The 10,662-nt window shown below is 28.6% G+C and overlaps 2 protein-coding genes and 2 long non-coding RNA genes across 5 annotated transcripts; 2 read left to right on the top strand and 2 right to left on the bottom strand.

Annotated features, from left to right (window-relative positions):
* Positions 1 to 3,708: 3,708 nt before the first annotated feature.
* On the top strand, positions 3,709 to 5,368 carry LOC139432618 (uncharacterized). The gene is made up of 3 exons (XR_011642355.1): positions 3,709 to 3,878; positions 4,632 to 4,674; positions 5,279 to 5,368. It is a non-coding gene; the product is annotated as an uncharacterized lncRNA (long non-coding RNA).
* Positions 5,369 to 5,619: 251 nt separating this feature from the next.
* On the bottom strand, positions 5,620 to 6,091 carry LOC139432617 (uncharacterized). The gene is made up of 3 exons (XR_011642354.1): positions 5,925 to 6,091; positions 5,750 to 5,857; positions 5,620 to 5,696 (listed from the first exon to the last, which is right to left on the bottom strand). It is a non-coding gene; the product is annotated as an uncharacterized lncRNA (long non-coding RNA).
* A 2,680-nt stretch (positions 6,092 to 8,771) lies between these two features.
* On the top strand, positions 8,772 to 9,969 carry LOC111416355 (vacuolar protein sorting-associated protein 26C). 2 transcript variants are annotated; one of them, XM_023048347.2, is made up of 4 exons: positions 8,772 to 8,965; positions 9,024 to 9,642; positions 9,696 to 9,815; positions 9,870 to 9,969. In XM_023048347.2, the coding sequence occupies exons 1-4, from the start codon at positions 8,909 to 8,911 to the stop codon at positions 9,950 to 9,952; spliced, it is 879 nt and encodes a 292-aa protein (XP_022904115.1). In that variant the 5' UTR covers positions 8,772 to 8,908; the 3' UTR covers positions 9,953 to 9,969. The 2 variants fall into 2 exon arrangements, with proteins under 2 accessions (XP_022904115.1, XP_022904114.1); XM_023048346.2 differs by having other exon boundaries at positions 9,690 to 9,815.
* Positions 9,838 to 10,460, bottom strand: LOC111416356 (Late endosomal/lysosomal adaptor, MAPK and MTOR activator 3). The gene has a single exon (XM_023048349.2). The coding sequence runs from the start codon at positions 10,386 to 10,388 to the stop codon at positions 10,014 to 10,016; it is 375 nt and encodes a 124-aa protein (XP_022904117.1). The 5' UTR covers positions 10,389 to 10,460; the 3' UTR covers positions 9,838 to 10,013.
* Between the last annotated feature and the right edge of the window lie 202 nt (positions 10,461 to 10,662).

Below are 10,662 nucleotides of genomic sequence, written 5' to 3'. Positions count from 1 at the left end.
TGAATCATTCTGTAGGGAAATATGTCTACTATTTACTTATTAATTTAATTTTGTACAAATATAAGGCATAAAGTCGTAAATATGCATCAAAGAAACGCATCGCGTTTTTATACAAATATAAAGAGATAGGTATAATTTTAATTATTAAAGAACTCTAAATTTGCAAGAAACCTAGCAAGTTGATTTATATGTTTAAATAATGAAATTTTTTTGCTTTAATAATGTAAAATTTTTGAAAATTTAAAATACAGCGCCATCTTACTATAGTTTATCTTACTATATCAGTTTTCCTTACTTATTTATTCAATAATTAAAAATTAATATTGGATAAAAACAAATAGTATTACTAAAAAAAGATTATTGATCAATTTATTGTGCGTTTGGTAATATTTGATTGAGGATTAGTTATTGTTTCACATTTTTATTGGTAGTGCCATCTATTAGGCAATTTCTGAAGTTTTGAATTAAACAGCAAATTCCTAATTACAAATAATATATAATTTATTATTGTTTATTACACAAAATGTATCATTCTGTGGGAAAGTATGTTTACTATTTACTAATTAATTTAATTTTCTACAAATATAAAGCATAAAGTTGTAAATATGCACCAATAAAATCCATCGTATTTTTATATGAATATTGTTGACCTTGTTACTATTGTTTATTAATTTTGTTTAAATCCCAATAGATTTTAGGATGAATTGTTTTCGTTTTTTTAGATATAAAATTATTACTTTACAAGATTACTTTTTAACTTTTCGGAGAACTTCAGATTTTTTATAATCAATGGTAAGGAATTACCATGACAGCTGTCTAAGATAACCCTAAATTTATTTAATAACAAAATACACAACATAGTGTAATGAATATCGTTAGAAATAGTTAAATACATAACATAAAGAATTACTGCAACATAATTTGTTAATCACAAATTATAAATAAGTTAAAAAGTTAATTTAAATAATAAATTTATAATAAGCGCCATCTATAAGGCAATTCCCAAATTTTATTACCTTAATTTTAGGCAACCTAACTGTAACGTTTATCCTGTATAAGTTAATGGATATAACACAAAGTAACTACTAGCACTTTACTTTGTAAATCATTTATTAAAAGTAACTTATTATTCTTATTAAACTTCTTATAACTACATCTGTACTCTATTGTTAACATAACCTTAACTCATGACAGTCATCGTTGACAGTCTCTTACTACTAGATGGCGTAACCATATATGAAACCATTGATTATACTGCTCCAGATTGCTAACCATATGTATAAAATCGGCAACTGTATATGTTGGGTTGCATCACACACTGTTTATTCTCAAAAAGAGAATAAATGTAGATAAGTGAGATAGAGTCATAATAAGAAAAGAGACGATCAATTAGCCCCGACCTCAAAGGACGTCACCTATATATATATATATATATATATATATACACTGTATCTAAATGACATCAAAGAAATAGCATCTGAAAAAGTTTTCTTCATCTCTCTCATTATCCGAGGAATAAAATGCTTTCACTTTGCTCAAGGGTTTAACGTTTAAGGGTCGATAGCTAACAATTAATACATAAAGTTCATTGGTGTTACTTAGATACAATCGTTACCATTTAAAATTCTCCTTAGAAAGAATCTTAAAAACGCACCAAAATGAAGTAGGACTAATAAACATTTTACTGAAGGAAATAATAACAATCTTTAAATGTGGAAATGTCTTTTAGTGTATCTTCTTTAGTGATTTGATGGCGTGAATTGGCGCACGCATCTATTAAAGAAAAAAAAATTAAATAAAATAAGAGTTATGTAAAGCAAACGCTAGGGCCTCAGTGCCTAACCGTGGGAACAACTATTGAAACAAATTATGAAAGAAATAAATAAATATAATCTATTTATTAAAAATGTAATGTTTAACTTTCAAAGTGCAATTTTGATGTTTAAAACATTATTTTTATGTTACAAAGTGACAAGTTGTCATTTAAAACGTCATTAGTCAAACTTATAAACGTCATATTTAAGATAGAAATTACCATTTTGATGATTTAAATGATATTATATAGGTTAGAAATGTCATATTTAAAGTAAAAAGTACCAATTTGATGTTGCTATTTTATTAGGAACATAAGAAAACATTATTTCGTCACCAAAAATTTTATTTCTAAGTTGTAAAAAGCAATTAGAACGTTTAAAATATCATTATTTTGATTAAAAATGTAATGTTTAAGTTTCAAAGTGCCATTTTAATGTTTAAAATATCATATTTGTTACAAAGTGACAAGTTGCCATTTAAAACGTCATTAGTCAAACTTGTAAACGTCATATTTAAGTTAGAAATTACCATTTTGATGATTTAAATAACATTAAATGTGTGAGAAATGTCACATTTAAACTAAAAAGTATCAATTTGTTGTTGCTATTTCATTAGGAACATAGAAAAACATTATTTCGTCACCAAAAATGTTATTTTTAAGTTGTAAAAAGTAATTAGAACTAAAGAATAATAAAGAAAAAATAAAATTAAAGAAAAAATACAATATTTAAGGCATATATTCGAACATAGACGCTACAATACTAATTATTATAAATTATCTTATCGCATATACTCTAATAACGACTACTTACATAAACTAATTTAGGTACTAAAATAAAAATAAAAAATTCTTATTAGCGGTAATGGTGAGGAAAACGTGAATACATAAAGAAAACTTAGCGTAAATCTAGCTTAAACTATGGGTACAAACGAGAGAAGAATCATGTTTAAAGAATCTGCCAGTTCCAAGATTCCGGAGGAGACTGAAAGCTATTGTCACGGAAAATCCGATATATACCATTGACATGTTTTTCCAATTTAATGTTTGAATTCAATTTGTATTATATCACAATGTAATTATTGTTAAATTGACGCACTCTATGCTTTTTTGTAAAATGGAAAAATAAAATATTATTATTAAAATATTAAAAATATTATTCCTTGTGGAAAATATATTGAAGCTCAAGATATAGAAGTATATCTTACTACTAGTATGCGCAAGCCGAATGACTCTCATTCTATCAGCTGAGGGAGTCCATATCAAAGGATAGGTTAGGCAAACACTTAAATAATAGTATTTTAATATCAAATTATTTTGCACGAATATTTTAGTTATACGTATATATGCAATTTTGATTATAATTCCTCGTGGAAAATATATTGAATACTTCTATATCTTGAGCCAGTGTACCATATGTACATATAAATAGAAAAATCGTGCAAAATAATTGAATATTAAAATAGTATTATTTAAGTGTTTGCCGAACCTATCCTTTGATATCGACTCCTTCCGCTGACAGAATGAGAGTCATTCGGCTTGGGCATACAGCATATCAATCCTATTATTCCACGTGGTAAATAACCATGATGCAACTATACCCACTTCATAGGCATACTGGAGGGTTTGTAAGCCTCGCTAACGACAATGCCTCCATGAAAGTACTAACTCTCATTGAGATCAGAGCATCATGGTTATTTTCCACGTGGAATAATAGGATTGATATGTAGTATGCGCAAGCCGAATGACTCTCATTCTATCAGCTGAGGGAGTCCATATCAAAGGATAGGTTAGGTATACACTTAAATAATACTATTTTAATATCAAATTATTTTGCATGATTATTCTATTTACATATACATATGGAAAACTAACAGCTTCAGATATGGAAGTGTTCAATATGCTTTACACATAATTATTCAGCCAGACGCAAGCTTTCGTTAGAGATATAGAACATTCAAATCGGTCAAACCGTTCTTTAGTTATAGCGAATTTAATCAAAATTATTTTTTTTCTAACTAGGGGCCAGACTTCCAGTCGATAGATACGTGGAGTCATTTAAATGGTAGGTTAGGCAAACACTTAAATAATAGTATTTTAATATCAAATTATTTTGCACGAATATTTTAGTTATACGTATATATGCAATTTTTATTATAATTCCTCGTGGAAAATATATTGAATAATTCTATATTTTGAGCCAGTGTACCATTTGTACATATAAATAGAAAATTCGTGCAAAATAATTGAATATTAAAATAGTATTATTTAAGTGTTTGCCGAACCTATCCTTTGATATCGACTCCTTCCGCTGACAGAATGAGAGTCATTCGGCTTGGGCATACAGCATATCAATCCTATTATTCCACGTGGAAAATAACCATGATGCAAATATACCCACTTCATAGGCATGCTGGAGGGTTTGTAAGCCTCGCTAACGACAATGCCTCCATGAAAGTACTAACTCTCATTGAGATCAGAGCATCATGGTTATTTTCCACGTGGAATAATAGGATTGATATGTAGTATGCGCAAGCCGAATGACTCTCATTCTATCAGCTGAGGGAGTCCATATCAAAGGATAGGTTAGGTATACACTTAAATAATACTATTTTAATATCAAATTATTTTGCATGATTATTCTATTTACATATACATATGGAAAACTAACAGCTTCAGATATGGAAGTGTTCAATATGCTTTACAGATAATTATTCAGCCAGACGCAAGCTTTCGTTTGAGATATAGAACATTAAAATCGGTCAAACCGTTCTTTAGTTATACCGAATTTAATCAAAATTATTTTTTTTCTAACTAGGGGCCAGACTTCCAGTCGATAGATACGTGGAGTCATTTAAATGGTAGGTTAGGTAAACACTTAAATAATAGTATTGTAATACCAAATTATTTTGCACGAATATTTTAGTTATACGTATATATGCAATTTTTATTATAATTCCTCGTGGAAAATATATTGAATAATTCTATATTTTGAGCCAGTGTACCATTTGTACATATAAATAGAAAATTCGTGCAAAATAATTGAATATTAAAATAGTATTATTTAAGTGTTTGCCGAACCTATCCTTTGATATCGACTCCTTCCGCTGACAGAATGAGAGTCATTCGGCTTGGGCATACAGCATATCAATCCTATTATTCCACGTGGAAAATAACCATGATGCAACTATACCCACTTCATAGGCATGCTGGAGGGTTTGGAAGCCTCGCTAACGACAATGCCTCCATGAAAGTACTAACTCTCATTGAGATCACAGCATCATGGTTATTTTCCACGTGGAATAATAGCATTGATATGTAGTATGCGCAAGCTGAATGACTCTCATTCTATCAGCGGGGGAGTCCATATCAAAGGATAGGTTAGGCAAACACTTAAATAATACTATTTTAATATCAAATTATTTTGCATGATTATTCTATGTATATGTATATATGGAAAACTAGCAGCTTCAGATATGGAAATAGCCAACGTTCCACATTGGAGCACCAGACTCATCCGCGAGTCCATCGAAATAGAGAAGAACGGTACCTTCAACAAGAGAGATGACGCCCTGCACTTGTCAGCCACTTGGAAAACGGTCCTACACCGTCCCCGATCCGGAGCAACCTTCCTGAGGGAGGGGATTTTGGGCAGACCATAGAGTTTGGGGCACCTGCTTGATTTTTCCCGAGGGATTAAGGTTTTCTTGATCTCGGGGCCTATTGGAGATGCCTCTATTATCGATTTGGTAGTTTTTTTCCAGGTAAGTTGTATGGTTTTTTGCTGCTAACAAAAATTAAAAGTCGTATAAACGATGAAAATATTTTATTTCGGTGCTATCTTCGAAGATTTCGAACGATTATCGTTCTTCTTCAGGCAGGACTAAGGAACATTCAGATATAACAAAAACACAGATAAAGAATATATATAATTACCGTCGGTGTAGGAGCATCGAGAGTATTGTTTCAGAGTATTTCTTCAAAAAGATTCCGTTTACGAAAAATTCAAATGTTAAAAATTAACGACAAAACAAATTACCAAACCTGTACAGAAAGAACCATAATAACTAAATATAAGAAATCAAAAAAGAAAGAAAATTTTTAAACTTACAATTAACACGTTAAAATTTCCTTTAAAATTAAATAACTTGAGTCAACATGATGAGGGATGAAATTGGACTGAAGGTCATAAGGAACGTTCGCCAGATGATAAAGGTGAAAGAGTGAGGGAAAACGAGTGGGAATAAGAACGTCAACATAAAATCTTTCCATACTAAATTAATTCGTCGCATCATAAAAAATCTGAAACATAAAATTAAAATAGAAAATCGTATTGTCACCATGGGAGACAAAAATGCAGGCCTCGTTGAGTTGGACTTTTTTCAAAGAAAATAACATTTTAAAAATTAAGAATAATTTTATCTTTGTTTGTTTATTTATTTATTTATCTTTATCTCTCTAGCTCGACCTCTAGCTCCTCCAGGGATGCGTTCTACTTCCGAAAGGTCTTAGTCTTAGAAGAAACAACATATGCTTGTATAAAGCTAGATCTACACGATACGCGAACTGGTTCGCCACTTCATTGAAGTATCTCTAGCCAAGTACCCCTACCTCAAGTACCTCTATCTCTATCTCAAGTACCTCTATCACTACCTCAAGTATCTCTATCTGAAGTACCTCTACCTCAAGTACTATAATAAATGTTTCAATATTTTATTTAGGATGGACTTTAATGGAAATCCTCTACTCTCCGCTCAAGCTCGACCTTTTAATATATTTTGTTTCCGTGCCTTTTAACCCCTTGTCTAATTAGTATAATATTTCAAAATATTAATAAAAGATAAAGCTTGTTTACAATTAAAGACCAATAATTTTAGGTTAATAACTAGTTTTCAATAATAATTATAGATATTTAAAGCAAATAAACTAAAATAAACTCCGTCTGTGACGTTAAGCCCGCCTTTACCAACTTTTTCCGTAGAAACTGGTGGAAACAACCTGTCAGTTATCTCGGGATTTCCCCAAGTACTTAACTTGAAACCAGATAGAACAACTCTTAAAATTGTTCAAAGTATTGAAAAAATTTCTCTAAAAATTAATATTATTTTTTAATGAAAATAAACTGGTAGAAACAACCGGTTTTTACGGAAAACGTATAATGTTTTCATACAATAAAATTTTATTTGTTAATTAAAAAAGAAATACTAAACAATTTTTATTATTAGTACAAGAAAATATAAGAGGGGAATATAAATTAAAAATAGTGCTGCCATCTCTTAATCATATCCATTATTATTATAAAATCCACCAGCGCCCCATAGCGGACAAATCCAAAAATAACACTTTACGCGTTACCAATTTTTATAATTCGATTTATACTTTATAAATCTTGTACATAAATATTAAAAAATTTATAATTGACAGGAATCAATGAAAGGAGTGTCAAATTTAAATGTCAAAACATTTTTTTTAATTTCTTGACTGTGGTTTCATCCCAATATGATATTCTTAAATACCTGATCGATATTAAATGTTTTTGTATATTTTGTTATAAACTTAGCCTCAACTTCTAGAATTAAATAATAATATTAACTAGTTTTATATAATACATGTTGACATTTTTCTTGACAGTGCCATCTATGAGGCAATTTCTAAAGTATTAAATTAAAAACAAATTCCTTATTATAAATAACACATAATTTATTATTGTTTATTACACTAAATGAATCATTCTGCAGGGCAATATGTCTACTATTTACTTATTAATTTAATTTTGTACAAATATAAGGCATGAAGTCGTAAATATGCATCAAAGAAACGCATCGCGTTTTTATACAAATATAAAGAGATAGGTATAATTTTAATTATTAAAGAACTCTAAATTTGCAAGAAACCTAGCAAGTTGATTAGAGAGCGCGATATGTTTAAATAATGAAATTTTTTTACATTAATAATGTTACCTTTTTGAAAATTTAAAATACAGCGCCATCTTACTATAGTTTATCTTACTATATCAGTTTTCCTTACTTATTTACTTAATAATTAAAAATGAATATTGGGTAAAAACAAATAGTATTACTATAAAATTATTACTTTACAAGATTTTCGTTCTTTACAAGAACTTCAGATTTTTTATAATCCATGGCAAGTAATTACCATGACAGCTGTCAAATATAACTTATAAATAACTTATTATAATTAATAACTTAACTTATAAATTTATTTAATAACAAAATACACAACATCGTGTAATTAATATCGTTAGAAATAGTTAAATACATAACCTAAAGAATTACTACAACACTATATGTTAATCACAAATTATAAATAAGTTAATTTAAATAATAAAATTCTAATAAGCGCCATCTATAAGGAAAATCCTAAATTTTATCACCTGAATTTTAGGCAACCTAACTGTAACGTTTGTCTTATATAAGTTTATGGATATAATGCTAAGAACTCCTAGTGCTTTACTTTGTAAATCATTTATTAAAAGTAACTTATTATTCTTATTAAACTTCTTATAACTACATCTGAACTCTAATGTTAACATAACCTTATCTCATAACAGTCACCGTTGATAGTCTCTTACTACTAGATGGCGTAACCATATACGAAACTAACTAACACCTTACTCTGTGCTAACACATTTTAATAATAAATATAAATAATAAACATTTTAATAACAATAAAACCAAATGTATTACCTTTTATTAATACTGAATCTATTTACTATGTTAAATGAATATTAAACAACAAGAACTAACATCGTTAAGTGTCTAATGCGATTTGTTTAAACCTTTCTTATTAAGTTAACATAACTTCAGAATTTTTTATATATTATTATTATAATCTTAATTTTTATTAACTTTTGATTATTTTTAATAATTTTTATTACATTTCATTCCAATTAAAATTTAATCAAATAAAACAAGAATTCAGATTAAATGCGTAATTTGAGTTGCCTAACTCTCAATAATAACCTCAACGAAAAATTCATTTACAACTTTATTTATAACTTTATACACCTTAAAAACAACAACACAAATTTTTAATTAATTTATGAAACCATTTTAATACTAAATCGAACAAATTATGTCTGTGACTTTAGATATAAAGCTAAAAAAGGTTGATAAAGTATATCACGAAGGGGTAAGAAAGGTTAAATCTCAATTATTTTAATTCTAAACCAGTTTCTTAAACTTTAAAGGAAAAAGTAACGGGGGTAATCGTAATAAACACCAACACAGATTTAAAACATGATGGGATCACATTAATAATGGAAGGATATGTGAATTTGCAGTTAAGTTCAAAAAATGTTGGAATTTTGGAGGCTTTTTATAATTCCGTGAAGCCAATTCAATTGGTTTTTGTAAACTGTGAAGTTAGTGGGCCAGGTAGAATTCCTGCAGGGTGTACTCAGATCCCATTTGAGCTTCCTTTACACCCAAAACCCAATCGAGAACTTTATGAAACTTATCATGGTGTTTTTATCAACATTAGTTATAATTTAAAATGCGATATTAAAAGGTCGTTTTTATCAAAAGACTTACAGAAATCCCAACAGTTTATGGTACAATATAGACCGAGGATAGCTGATCCACCCAGATCAATACAATTTACAATTAGCCCGGCTTCTTTGGCTTCTGGAGGATCTGGAGCGCCTAATTTTAAAATACATGGGAAATTTGATTCTAGTCGATGTAGCGTTTCTTCTCCTTTAACTGGGTATTTAATTGTTGAGCATTGTGCTGTACCCATTAAGAGCATTGAACTTCAACTTGTAAGAGTGGAAACTTGTGGGTGTGCTGAAGGATTTTCAAGAGACGGTAATTGTTAATTCGAATCATAATTATGATAAAAAAATTAATTTTAGCTACAGAGATACAAAATATTCAAATTGGAGATGGAGATATTCCTCGTAATACAGAAATAGCGATTTATATGATTTTTCCAAGATTATTTACTTGCCCAACATTGATCAAAGTTAATTTCAAAATTGGTGTGTTAAATAATTAAAAGAAATAACTTAATAATTATATTTTTTTTGTTTTAGAATTTGAATTAAACATTGTAATTATATTTCAAGATGATCATCTTGTAACAGAAAATTTTCCAATCATGTTAACAAGAGAATAAAAGTATATTAACAAGTATTTTATTTATTTATACATATTAAAACTAATTAAAAAAAACTAATCTAATTCTCAGCGACAACGTAAACTAAATTCGATAAGACAGGTTCAATTTGTTCCTCCAAAGATAATATGTGCCCAGTATTTGCAGAATCACTTGCAATAAATGTAATAATCAATGGGAGTTTATTCATTTGAATAACTTGATATTGGGAATAAGAGCAGATTAACGTCTTCATTTTCCCTAGTCCAAATTTCCTCCCTTGATCGACAGCCAAGCTGAATGTGGATAAAAACGTTGGTTTTGTTGCTATTTGTAGAGATGATTCAGAAGTAACCACCATCACCGGAACGCCATCTCTATCTGATATTATTATGCTGTATAAACCTGAAACGTTCGTTAAGAATTGTTGTAAATATTTTTTAACTTCTTCAACCATCTTAATATTTTGGTAAAATATAAAATTATAAACAAACAGCCGATTTTGACATATTTGACAGTTCTTACTAGGGGTTTTCGTTGGTTTCAAAATAATGGTGGTGGTACACCTGATTAATTTTTTTTTTAAATTAAAATAATTATTGATTAAAAAGTGTTATAAATAAATAAAATTAATTTGTTGAATCATTTTGACAAGATAAATAAAAAATTTAAATTATTTAGAAAACGTTAAGAAATAAATTTTGTAATAATAATGTTTTGGATTTAATGGA

Source organism: Onthophagus taurus, chromosome 1 (assembly GCF_036711975.1).
Source record: "Onthophagus taurus isolate NC chromosome 1, IU_Otau_3.0, whole genome shotgun sequence".
Classification (NCBI taxonomy): Eukaryota; Metazoa; Arthropoda; class Insecta; order Coleoptera; family Scarabaeidae; genus Onthophagus; species Onthophagus taurus.
The sequence above is the reverse complement of the archived record's forward strand: the minus strand, read 5'-3'. Positions and strand labels throughout refer to the sequence as shown.

Excerpts from the sequence above, each read along its gene's own strand:
- LOC111416356 (XM_023048349.2), bottom strand. The coding sequence starts at position 10,388 with ATGGTTGAAGAAGTTAAAAAATATTTACAACAATTCTTAACGAACGTT.
- LOC111416355 (XM_023048346.2), top strand. The coding sequence starts at position 8,909 with ATGTCTGTGACTTTAGATATAAAGCTAAAAAAGGTTGATAAAGTATAT. Across the intron at positions 8,966-9,023 it reads ATAAAGTATATCACGAAGGG|GAAAAAGTAACGGGGGTAAT; the intron begins GTAAGAAAGGTT and ends TAAACTTTAAAG. Across the intron at positions 9,816-9,869 it reads CAAAGTTAATTTCAAAATTG|AATTTGAATTAAACATTGTA; the intron begins GTGTGTTAAATA and ends TTTTTGTTTTAG.